Source organism: Epargyreus clarus, unplaced genomic scaffold, assembly GCF_041222505.1.
Source record: "Epargyreus clarus isolate Ecla_fem2 unplaced genomic scaffold, WU_Ecla_fem_2.2 ptg000011l, whole genome shotgun sequence".
NCBI classification, from domain to species: Eukaryota; Metazoa; Arthropoda; class Insecta; order Lepidoptera; family Hesperiidae; genus Epargyreus; species Epargyreus clarus.
Window position 1 is genome coordinate 7,138,590 of NW_027332219.1, and position 14,022 is coordinate 7,152,611.

At 31.2% G+C, this 14,022-nt stretch overlaps 1 protein-coding gene across 1 annotated transcript; it reads right to left on the reverse strand.

Moving 5' to 3' along the window:
• Positions 1-462: 462 nt before the first annotated feature.
• Positions 463-10,688, reverse strand: LOC140745917 (uncharacterized). Its single transcript, XM_073077876.1, has 11 exons — positions 10,548-10,688; positions 9,868-10,103; positions 8,134-9,451; positions 7,616-7,797; positions 6,776-6,991; positions 5,109-6,329; positions 4,353-4,664; positions 2,794-3,132; positions 2,268-2,455; positions 1,692-1,817; positions 463-1,191 (listed from the first exon to the last, which is right to left on the reverse strand). Exons 1-11 carry the CDS (start codon positions 10,567-10,569, stop codon positions 918-920), a joined length of 4,434 nt encoding a protein of 1,477 aa, XP_072933977.1. The 5' UTR covers positions 10,570-10,688; the 3' UTR covers positions 463-917.
• Between the last annotated feature and the right edge of the window lie 3,334 nt (positions 10,689-14,022).

Here is a 14,022-nt window from a genome sequence, read left to right on the forward strand (position 1 = left end):
TAAGCACCTTTCGTGATCATCCAAATAGGCTACTATGCTAAAAAATCAAATAATGGGAGTAAGTTGTTTTGTTTTTTATGTACATGGGACTATATAAGACCTTAGACTTACTTTTTTCTTTAGAAAACTGCTACAGCACTACTTTGTACCTGAACAATGCTATAGCTAATCTTTGCCTATGGTAATGCATAAAGACGCAAATTCAATAATTTACTATTAAATCAAATATTAACTATAAAGAATCCCAAAATCCTTGAGTTATACTAATCTATGATAGAATACAATATAATCCAATTATATATAATACAATATAATCCAAAACCAAACTCAAATATAATTGAAATCCAGAATGATTTTGTATCATTCACAATTAGTAAGTCTATTCATTGGTATCTGACAAATGCTTACAATTAAATGAAACACATTAAAAATATATAAAATAGAAATATTAATTTTTAATGTACATCTTATATTTAAGATATTTTTTTATAATACAATAGAATATGTAACAAAGGATTTTAAATTCCTTTGTTTACAGATTTGTATTATACTTACATATAATTATGTAATTATATGACAAAATTTAACAGTATTTATTTATAACTGTTAAAGAATTAAAAAGATAATGATTTTTATTTCGCCAAATCAATTTCATTAACTTTATGCATATACGCCCGTAATTAAAAACCAATCTATCATACTTTGCCTGCCAAAGATTGACCATTTGACAATTACGTCATACTAGAAATTGTCAAATTTCGATCTTTAGTAGATACAATTTGGATAGATTGAGAATTTAAACCGGACGTTATTTTTCGGACAAATCGCGCGGCAAGCCAACCAAACCATCGACAAATTAGTTTTAACAAAATCGATTTGTCTATGGATTTTGTCTATGAATAATATATTTTTTTAAATTATGCATTACCAACATATTTATGGTATCGTTTGTAAACTGTATACATATTGGACATTGTCATTTGTCCCGCGGCGCCCGCTAGCGCCCTCTTCAGGAAAGCCATAGCATATGTAGAATCAGATGCTTGTATTAGCAATGCGATGGAATTTTCTAGATGTTGTCGAACCATTTTGGGCGGGGCAGTACGTTCTAGCCACGAACAGAAGTCTGCTACGGCGTACGCTGATATCCGGGATACGTGTGTTTTTCGCTTGCAAATTGATTGGGTTAATCTGAAAATGATAAGTATTTATTAATGTAAATATAGAGCTAGAAGTACTTTCGTTTTAGTTAGACTTAATAAAATTCGGTATTACTTTCGGTCAAAAGCTATGTCATTGTATGTAAAGTTACAAGTTCTCAGACATATCCATAAGAAAATAGATGTCTTAATGTAAGTTGTGCCTTGATTAACAATACGTTGAATCAGAATTTAACTTGATTACCCTATTTAATGAATGACCTGAGCATCTTCCAGCCGTTCTATTAAATTTTGTATTAGATACTACGGCTAAATACCATTCAAGCTGCTAGTTGAATGACACAGTTAAGTAAAAAACCAAGGCTGTTAATTGAACGGCTAATTAATCTACTTGACTGCGACATATAATATATTACATATACATATATGGTATGATTTCGTTCAATAAAGATTGCATTTTAAACTGGAAGCATTTCTTTCTCCATGTGTACAATGTTGTATATATATTTTATTTTTAATTAACAAACTTACTTCTCAATAGAATGAGCAGTTTCAGCCAATTTCTCCTCTACACTTCGGTCTAGTTGAGCCTGTGACGTAGCTCTCTCACATAGCGACAATACTAGGGGCTTAAAACACTGCATGTAGCATGGCCACCTGAAAAACATAAGTTTATGATGAAACACAAACATGTCTTTTCATAGATTTTTTATATAAAATATAGGTAATTTAAAAAAATAACTTATTTACAGTATTTACATGTATACAAAAATGAAAAACAATTATATAAAAACAAAAACACTACCATAAAAAATTGTCACCATCCTTTGAGCAAGGTTCCCAAGACACGTGCAACATATCATAGAGACCTCAAATAAACATAACCACTTATATTTAAAAAAAAAAAGATTAGAAACTAATGAAGATTCGAATATTTTCCCACACTAAGTGGATAAGTTAACAAAAAATATTATGTTTATTCATTCCATTCAAGAAAGAAAATTCTTCTTCAAACCATATTATTTCTATTTATTTATTATTTCGTTTTCTTTCTATATTAATCTGTTGCATTACTAGAAAAGTTTATAACGATATGTTGAAACATACCTATCCTCTAGAAGTTCCTCTCTAGACAGCAATAAGCTATTCAAAACCCCATAACATCCTTCGAACAAGCTAAAGAATGCTTGCCAGCTGATCTCACACCTCCTGTCTATTGAGTTGCAACCCATGATGTAATGTATTAGATGTTGGAGTTCGAATATTGCGTCAAGGAACTTATAATCGAGGGGTATCTGAAAAGAAAAGAATTAGAATTAGCATAAATGAAAACATTACTCACTACATAAAGTGTATGGTGAATGTATGGTAAATGTAAAGAGTAGTAGATTTAAAAAAATATGTATGCATGAAAAAAATTAGCCTGTATTTTGGAAAGTACGAATATTTTCATGGTCTAGAAATGCGAAGTAAACAAATGAAATAATTTCTATATAAAGGGGTATTTCATCATTTTCTTAATGTGCTGTTAAATGTACTAATGCAACTTGAGAGGAGACTATGTGTCAGGTTTAAGCAAATGGATTGGATTAGTGAAGGATAATGATGAATATTAGAAAAAAATATTACAAACCTTTTTAGCAGCCAAAATAACTTCGGAAAGTGTATCCAAATCCACCCGCAACAGATCACATATAGAATCGTCTACTTTTACAACCATCACCATTATATCATCTTCATTTATCATAGAAATATTCCCAACTTTATTTTCCCCATTTTTAACATCGTCATAGTGTTGCTGTATCCAAATTTTAATATTTTTGCAATTCTTGTACATTATTTTTGACATGGCAACACATTTTGGTCCCACGATGTTCGCTTTTAGGCAATTTATCCATAAATATTTGGACACTTTATGTGCTGTTATTTGGGAGTTTGTTATCTTTTCATTCTTCAGTATTATTGATGGTTTCTGGAACAAAAAAGGTACCCTAATTAATGCTAATATCTTCACTGCATACATTCAACTGTTACCATACATTTAAATAAAACCCTTTGAAGGTTTTTATGTGCAGTAATAAATAACAAATTCGGAGTCCTGCCGACGGTAGATCATCATCATCATCAACCCATTACTGTCCCACTGCTGGGCACAGGTCTCCTCTCAGAATGAGAAGGATTAGGCCATAGTCCACCGCGCTGGACAAGTGCGTATTGGTAGACTTCACATACCTTTAAGATTTTTATCTCTCAGGTATGCAGGTTTCCTCACGGTGTTTTCCTTCACCGTTTAAGCAAGTGATAATTAATTTCTAATACGCACATAAATTTGAAAATCAGAGGTGCGTGCCTGGGATTTGAACCTCGGATCCCTCGATCGAGAGGCCGCGTTTCTTAACCACTAGGCTATCACTGCCGACGGTAGATCAGTAATACGTTATCACTCCTGAGGACTAAGATAGTCCCCTAACAGAAAGTCATCCGACATATAGACACTTTTATCGAAACTTAAAAACTGCTTCACTTTAGAAATGTGTGTAGCAATGGCTCCTTCTCGGTTGAACTACATTGAACCACCCTTCAAGTTTCAATATTCATATTTTTATGTGATTTGCGGAATACATATTATTTGGAAATATTAACTTTCTTTTCTATACATTCATTAACTAATCGAAAAGGAGGAGGTTGTGTATTCGGCTGTATGTATTTTTTTACACAATCCTAATACACATCACTACATTTATGTTTAGGATAATATCCGACATATTAAGTACTAGTTTTTGCCCGCGGCTTCGCCTGCGTTTAAAAGAAACTAATATAACATACTAACATACATAAAACTGAATATTAGTACCTTCAACTTTGCTAAAGATCATCACTTGATCAAATGCATAGTTTACGTTTCAATTCTTACTAATATCGATTAAAATAATCGATGTTTTGGACCCAAAAGACCGATTCTCCGATTAATCGTTCTTAGATCGCCATCCCTACTTCCCGTGGGATTTCCGGGATAAAAACTATCCTATGTCCTTTCTCGGATCTCAGACTATCTTTGTACAAAATTTCATTAAAATTGGTTCAGTGGTTTAGGCGTGAAGAAGAGAGAACCAGCCAGACAGACAGACAGAGTTACTTTCGGATTTATAATATTAGTAAGGATATTGGTGTAATAAATAAAATTATACTAACTTTCAACAGCGACAACACAGTCAAATCTCCCACAAACGTAGCAAAAGTCTCTACAGATGACAACTCCGAGAGAAACTTTAGAGTAACACCAATCTCCTCTAAACAGTTCGTACTTAACCGTTTCTTTTTCCCGCCAAACACTATGAGCAACCTTGCTTTAATACTTTTCCAAATTTGTTGGAAAATTTCATCTTTCTTTTGGAAAATGTCGTGTGTTTCCAATTTCTTTATGTACCGCAGAGTTACGTTTAGAAGTTGCACGGATGATTCTATGTGTTGGCTCTTCGATTCTGCGTTTTCTATTGCTTGTATCTGTAAAATCGTATTTATATTAATTTATTTATTTCTTCACAACTTTATTATACCTTAGATATTGGTACAAAAAGCGGACTTAATGCTAGAAGTATTGTTTAGCAGTCAACCTTTAGGGTAAAGTTGAAAAATAAGCATAATCGCATTAAAGGGAATAAAATTCACAAATGTTAGGATATATTTGTATAAAACATTCGAAAATGCTGAGACAGATATACAAACAGACATTAGCCTAGGAGTACTAAACATTTTTGAAGAAAAATAGCCATCTTCAGTAGAAAGGAGGGATTATAAGTTTTCATACCAATGGGAAACATTATAAATTAGAAACTGTTATTCGTTTTTTATTATTTCTATAGAATAAAACACACTAATAAATAGGCTAATTGCATATTAAATTAACATAGAATTAATATTATAAAATGAAAATAATTTCGTACTTACCGCATTTTGCACAAAGAATTCCAATCCAGACCAAAGACTGTCTAGATTTTTCACATCCCCAGCATCAGTAGTCTCGCAACATTTTAATAAAGTCAATGTGTACGCTCCCATTGCATTCAGTATTGCCAGTGTGTTATTCGAAAGTGCCACACTATCATCGATGTTGCCAGTATCAGCACACAAACTTTTATTGTTAGAAAAATCGATGTTTTTAAACGAATCTAGCATTGCTTGGTTTAATTTTTCTTGTAAATTCGCTAAAATAGATCTAAAAGCACTTGTGGTGATCGCCTTCTTTTCTTTAGCAATCAACGGTAGAATAATGCAATTGATTTGAAAAACTGGATCATTAAAGTATTCTATAGTTGAAATATTCGAAGATTTATTTCTGTGCTTTGTGAGAAGGATATCAACTATATGTTTAATTATTTCACTATCAGTTTTAACTTTTTTCACAGCCGATTCTAATATACTCTTAACTATAAGTAAGTTATTCGGCGTTTTTATAGTTAAAGTTAGTAAATCTATCAACGATTCGTTTTCGAAGGAAAATATGAAGTTTACTGGAAATAGTTTGTATATATCTGGGTATTTAGCGCTTAATTCGTATTTACTCTGTAATATATTATCTATGCTGCGACGCATTTTCTTCGACTGGCAACACCTTTTCAAAGCCAATAAAACAAAGATGGTTGCCAGTTGATAATTTTCTTCCAAATAGTATATTTGCAATTGTTTTAAAATATCCAAACAATTGGAGATCATTTCTTCATGATTATTGATGTCTATTGTCATATTTTTGAAAAAATCTTCAATATTAACATCTTTTGTAAAGGATGACATATCAAAATCTGTTTTATTTAGTCCTTTACTTAACGAATTTGCGTTTTCGAAGCATTTTGTTATATTTCTAACTGTTTCTATGACAAGCGCTTGTAACAATGGCTTATTGTTTGAGATTCCTTCTTTCTTTAATACATCTTCTGTTGGATTATTTAAATAATATTTTACAAAACTTTTCGCTAGTGCTTTACATTGAGATTTGTCCAAATTTGTAAAAAGTACTTTAGAATAATAATCATTATTTCCAATCACTTCTGGTTTAGAACAAACTTCTTTTATTAAGTGGGATGTTGTCATTGTTATTGATAAATTGTTATCATCAAAATTTGTTGTTGCTAATAATTCTAGTGCAGTCGTTTTTGCTAGCAGCAATTTTTCCTGGAATAGAATTTTTAAGTTGTAATCAACTTTTAATAGTTATATTGTAAATAAAACTTTTTAGTTTGACTTAAACAATTATTAAAATATTTTTAATTGGAGAGAAATGTGTATGTATTTATAACGGTGCAGTAGAATATTGCAAATTTATTGAAATATTATGAAAAAGTTGGAAGTTTAGTGTAGTTGTACATATAAGTTTTACTAAAACACTTTAAAACTAATTTATTTAGTTACTAAATCCACAGTTTTATTTATTTAATACTATTATTTATTTAATACTTAATATTAAAGTAATAGCCTAAAAGTTAAAAACAGTTTTCAAATTAAATTTGTCTAAAAATATAAGTACATTGTTTTTTTTTATATGACTTTTTTGCGAAATTCACAAAAGGCACACTTGAGATACTTTAATATAAACTTAATCTTATATTATAACTACTTACCATTATTAAAACAGCGTCATCATCTACAATTTTTGACGCTACACTCATCCATTGGTTACAATCCAAGCATGGAAGTAACAAACTCAAGTCAAAAAGCTCTGCTTGGTCAGTCAGGGAAGATATGACCAGTTTCTTGTTGCTGTATTTGATGTTCAGTAGCTTCAGTTGCGAGAAACTAAGGCATAGCTTCAAGAATGATAAGATTAGGGGTGGGTTCTGGAATAAATATAGTCACTTTTATAAATAAATGCGAAAATGTAAATAATAAAATGATTCAGCAGTAGTGGCACTTGATTTTGTATAAACGCGAGAACTTCACAGATTACAATATTGCAACCGTTACATTTTACCACATTAGGCGCTATAATTACACACGATAAGTCACACGAGCGAGCCAAGCAGTCGCGACGACGTATCGACTCGGACTACTATAATATCTTATATATAAAATTCTCGTGTAACAATGTTATTTACAGTACTCCTCCGAAACGACTTTACCGATTTTCACCAGAATTATAGGCACATTCAATAGGTCTGAGAATCGGCTACTATCTATTTTTCATACCCCTAAGTGATAAGAGTTGTTCACCCATAACATTTTTTTATTTATATGGCAACACAACGTTTGCCGGATCAGCTAGTAATAGATAAAGTTTCATTTTATCACTACTATAAAGTGTTTTGTAAAGTGCTCATTCAACCAATTTTGAAGACATTTTGTAAATGATGATACTTTTGGGGTCGGTAGATGGCGCTATTATTGAATGATATAATTCTTGTAGCAGGAAAATATCTGCTTAAATTCACATATTTGTATAAAAAACAAAAGTTTATACTCACATAACTAAGTTTCAAAATACATTCCCCAAATTTCTTCAGACATACTTTTTCAAAATTCTCGTAAGTGGCCCAGAAATCTTCAATTATCGGTAACGGTATCGTATGATCCGCCATTTTGTTATGTCGAAGGAAACTACATAAGATGGCGCACAAAAAATCCGCTAGAGTTATAATTGAAGGACCTGAAATATCAAAGAAAATACAATTGAATAATACAATTATAATTTTGTTAAGTTTCTCTAAATAATTTTATTAAAAAGTGAATAGCAAATGAGCATTCAGTCCACTTTACACTGCTGTTATAAGAAGAACTTGGTGTGACAGTGGTGCCTTTGGAGTTGAACCAAAGGGTTGAAGGAAGAGAATTGAGAGAGACTGAAGGTTTCTAGAGGAGGACCTCTTTGAAGAGGAAATTTAATCAAACTGTAATTACAATTCTACTAAAACCATTTATCTTTCTTATTTCTAAGAACCACATTTCTATATTCATTGTTAAAAAAAGTTTCAGCTATACTTACTAACAAATCCTTCTTCAAGCATCATCAAGCAGTTCTCCTCAAAATCTTTTTGAAGCGACAACAGTAGATCTTTGTTTTGTCTAAACATCAATTCCGAAGTCAGCCTTCCATACATTTCCACACATTCTTTTGGGAATATATCTTCACCACTCAACATCTTATTCTTCAACTTCTCACAATCTTCTCCATTCTTAACACATTCTGCTATTTTCTGTTTCAATTCGAACTGTTCTACATTAGACGCCTCTAAACCAATTTTAAGATGGGGTAGAATTTGGGTAATAAAATCCATGCCTCTACTTAGTTTAAATAATATTTGAAGCAAACAATTTATTGTATCAATATATGATGGAAGAACACTACTGCTTTTCTTCACAGTCATCAAGTGTGGTAGAATTTGATTAATCTTTTGTTCTATTACAGATGGATCGAGTTTTAACGCTGTTTTAATAATTAGCAGACTTGTTTTATCAGGTTTCCCTTCTAACTTCAGCTGCCCCATCATAACTGCTTGTAAAAAAGATGTAAAGTTCTTCTTTATTTCTACTTTAGCTATTTTTTCACCGAGCGTATCTGTTAGTCTTATGCTCACGTCTACTTCGTTTTGATGTAGAACTTCAAGCATATTGAGAAACATATTGCGTTTAATTTTATCGTCACTTTCATCGAACATTATCGGTGGCATTTTCATAGCTGGATTCATGTATGATTGTGTCATGTTTAGAGCGCTTGCTGCCATGATGTAGAATGCAAAGATTAACTGGCTTTCAGAATGGAAACAGCTTACAAATATATTAATAAAATCTGATAGAAATTGTTGGTCCTTTCCTGTACGGCCTTTTGGAAATGTGAAGAATGCACTCATGATTTTTATAACAGATTGTATATTATCACCCTTTTCAGCGATCAATTCATCTATATTGTCTTTCCTTATGAGGTTACTTAGAAAACTTGCATAGAACGATTTCTTTGTGATCGGAAATAATACATTCTGACAGAAATTTATTACATTACCACGGCATTCAGTTTCTAAATAACTGAACATAGTTTCTAAATTCTCTCCGTCTAAGAGTTTGATGATAAATTCCAATTTCTTTTTGGATTCTCTGTAATATTTCACTACATTATTGAAAATTCTTTCAGTTAGATTCTTATCATTCTCATTTCTCAAATGTTGAAGTAATGTAGTTATTATAAATAAGTAATTATCAATTTCTGAGCAGAGTTGAGGTGATATTTTGTCATTTTCAAGAAAAGATACTATATATTGTATGTCTTCAGTTTGTAGTGGATTGCTGTGTAAATACTGTGACACCACCTGTAATTAGACATATGTAATAATATGTATTACTAGCCGTGCCCAGCGGTTTCCCCCGCGTTAAAAAGAAATGAGGCGGGTAAAATCGAGGGGCATAGCTAGTTCTAAAATATAAGTAGCCTAAGTTACTCCTTGGTAAATCAGCTACCTGCCAATAAAACCCGTCAAACAAGTCCTGTCAAAATCGGTTCAGCCATTTCAAAGATTAGCTCGAACTAAACAGACAGACAAAAATAGTGGTTATTTCAATATTAAAAACAGACATACATATATGGATAGATGTATACATGTATAGATAATCTGAAATATTATAAAGATGTTATGTGTGTCTGTAGCACCCATGATACATGGTATCCTAGTGTGGGGTTATGAGTGTATAAAGCTTTTTTTTTTATTATGATCAGAAAGCTACAAACCTTAATCAAACCTATCTTGAGTTCCCCAGTGAGATCATCAGTGTTATTCATCCACGCTAGCACCTCCCTCACATCCTTGCTGGTCAAGCGGTTCCTCTTCATCAGACTCTCCAGCCAGTCAGCAACTATCCGCTCCTTGGGTGTGGTCGCGAAGTGGTGGGAATTGACAACATTCTTAGCAAGACGTAGCCGTTTAGGTAAAGGTGTGCTGTCATCGTCGAGTTTGCGTTTTAGTTCTGTAAATGTGAAATGATTCTTTGTATTTGCATAAAATATTTTTTTTTGACAGAATTACCATGAAAGCACATGTATGGTTCGATTTTTTTTGTGAATTTCAAAGTACAAATGTTTATGTAACTACTTTATTACCCACTTATTACTTTATTACTTATTATTATTCCCACGAATATTTTTCAAATAGTTATAAACAAAATATGGCACATTTTCAAAAGTCATGCACAACATAACTTACGAATTTTGATTTGATTTGAGGTCTACGTGTTACGAGAACTATTATAGTACTGGTACAAAGCACTCCAAATACTGAGAACTTAAATGTAAGTACTACAAATTTAGAGAAAGTTCTATTGTATATTATTTTTAACACGAACTTTAATGAAATAGGTTAGAAAATTTAACCCGAATATAATCCTAACATAATAATTTACTTCTACACTTACCATTTAAAGGGTGTAAAGACATCTTAAATAAAACTTGTTATGCCAATTTATATAGATATTCTGGCAAACAATTTTAATTTATAAATTCACAATAATTCACATGCGATTGTTGTGGTATAGCGTTTTGTTATTGCTATGTAGTTGTCATTCTTGTCAATGTCAAAATTAAAATAAACCTTTAGGAATCATTTTCTATTTACTAATTTACCCTATTAAAATATCTGAAAAAGTATTTTGTAAATAATAAACAATTGTTTATACTAATTATAAGGATACACTGTTATATGAATTGATTCTGGTGGTCACGCTTTAATCATCTCATTATATGTATATATTTGCAATTACAAAACGTTTTTTTTTAATATTAATAAAATTTATGTATTTGGGTTTTAAGTTTTACATCCATTATTTATATTTTTGAATTATTTTTGTTATGTTATCGTCGTTAATAAGAAGCTTGGATATTAACGATATCACATTTTTATAACGTTACATTAAAGTAATAAGTGACTCATTTGATACTACAGTTTAAAAACAGATGCGGGTAGGTGAAGTGGGGACGACACCTTGGCGGCGCTCGAATTAACAGAGAGCGACATTCTGGTCGGAGACTTCAGCAAGAGCAGTCGAATAACGGAGATACTTGTGTAGTTATAATACTTCTAATCACTAGTGTGAACTTACTTACGTATAATTGTTATATCGTTACTCTGTACCGTTTATGTGACTATATTATTACATGACTTCAAGACCTACAAGATGAGTTTGATTTCATCAGAAGTGTACAAGAACCAGCTCACAATCATGGACGGCGATTCGTAAGTACGAACATACTTGACACAGGAATAAAAACCGTGAGTTAAAACATTATTATGTCATATGTGAATTCATCTTGGTAGAATAAGTAAAAATGGGGGTAGATAAATGTCGTTGATGTAAGGGAAAACTCATTTGAATTAAGAAAATGGATAGATTGAGACTAGTAATTCAATGAAATGTTAATACCCTCTGAAAATGATATACTTAAATTTTGTGAACAAACTTTACTCTTATCAAATTACTTGTTAACATTGTAAACTGAGGTGTTTACTTCAAAATAAGTGCATTTTCTGTGAAGAAGTGTCTAAAAGTAATTTTGCAAGGCAGTTCTTGTGGTAAATCTGTCCATTTGGTTAAATTCTGTGGTGTAAAAAGTAAATCCTAATTGTTCTAAAGTTACACCTACTTTGAAATATATAGAAATACACGTACTTATGAAAATATTTTAAGGATCTTTAATCTTAAATGTCAGGCTTTATAGATATGGGAACCTAATGGTTGTTAATATAGGCTAATGTACGCCAGAAATTGCATACAGGTTAGATTTGAATTTATTTTTGATAACTTTTAATGTTTCAAACGGGGTTTACGTATATGCGTTTGTTTTTATTGTATGGAAGGGACTATGCGGTAGCAACAAACGCAGTTACAGAGTACAGTATACCTACTTGATATAAGTGACACGTTTATTAAGTTGCAAAATTTTGATTATTCATAATTGTACAGAAATGTATAATATCTACGTGGTACATATTTAACTGCCTGCAAAAAAGTATCACGACCACGGTATTGAGTGGCTGAGTGTACCCAGGAGGGAAATGGTAAATGAGTTTAAGGTTTATTGTTTTTTTTTTTTTGGATATTAATTGACTATATTTAAAAATAAACTTGCATTCACATCTACATTGTTCACATTTTCATTTTATAAATCAATGAAAGTTTCCTTTTGATTTCATATACTTGATACGTAATTGTTATGAAAGAAGCATACGTACGTTGCCAAATTTAGATTTCCATCAATTCTAGGCGAATTCACGCAGTACTGTGTACTACTGTGTTTTGACTCCCATAAAGTATAAATGCACATTAGTTAATGATCTATAAGAAAACTGAGAAACTTATGCGCAGCGGTCTTTGGAATATTATATATAAAAATATCTCTCTTATCTCCCATTCTACTTCAGACTGACTCACTTATACATAATATTAAATGTCTGTTTTAAATTTAGTATGCAACGTTTCGTTTTGTATTAATATTTCTTTACATCTCGTAATTTTAAATCTTTAAATTTCAATTTGAATTTGACACATTACACGTCCTTTTGGTTTGAAAATTGGGCACTATCAAATACTGGTAAATGAAGTTTGTACCTTAAACGTTGAGACGCTTAGACTATCGATATTATTAATTATGTGAGCCATTTACGAAATGATAAACGGGATCCACTTTGTATGGGATTGAGAATAAATTATTTTAAGTAAAATAATAATAATAATAATAATAAATTGATGCTTTTATAACTTGAGCTTAGTTCTATTTACAAGTTACAGCAATTAAGTTATTATACGTATTAAGTGAGAAACTGTCACTGAAGCCTACATAAATTTAGATAGTCTCTTGTATACCATATTTAAAATGAGTCTTGCCTGCGACTTTGTTCATGTGGAGTCAGAATATAATTTGAATTGCATTTTTAAAACGAGTCTTGCCTGCGACTTTGTTCATGTGGATTCAAAATATAATTTGAATTGCATTTTTAAAACGAGTCTTGCCTGCGACTTTGTTCATGTGGATTCAAAATATAATTTGAATTATACAATGCCCTCTGTCAAGATCACGGAGTACGTTAGTAATTTGGAATTGTCCATTACCTGGTCATGTAATGTTTTTTAAAAAAAATGTATACTTTTGACATCGACTTCGTAGTTTTGGTTTTAATGCATTTTCAAATATACAAACCGACAGACAATTTTTCTTTTTCAAATATATTCGATGTAAACACGTGAAGATTTCATTCTTATTATATGTATATCATAGCCAAATGAATAATAATGTAATCAAATAAAAGCATAGGTACATTTCGATGGGATTTTCTTATACAATAATTTACTTTTCATATAAATTTCATACGGTTCACAATTGCGTCATGTCTAGGTTTTCTCTATAGAAACATCGAGCATCTCCTTGAGAGTGTTGGTTGTAAATGATACATATTATATTAATATAATCTATATAGATATTACGCACTAATATAATTTTTATTACAAACTATATAAAAGTCAGGTGAAGCCGAGGCGTTTGAAATATATATAATAAATATGAATTGTTCGGTAATAAGGTGTATCATAAGATAGTTTGACTAACTGTTTGTTTGGCTGGCTGGTATAAAATCATGATCAACTTTAATAGACCTTTTTCAGGTCATAGAAATTTTAGGTTGTGATTGATAAGGAGCCACATGTTATGTAAAACAGTTATAGTTTTAAATCTGACGATCGTGATGAGACAAAATTAGAATCGGACAAGATTATTAAAATCATGTCATGTCATAGGTATTTCAAAATTTTTAAATAAATCTGACCGTTCAAAGTAGGTAAAAATCGAATTCAAATATTCCGTTACATACATACAGGTCAAGTTAATAAAAGCGTGGCA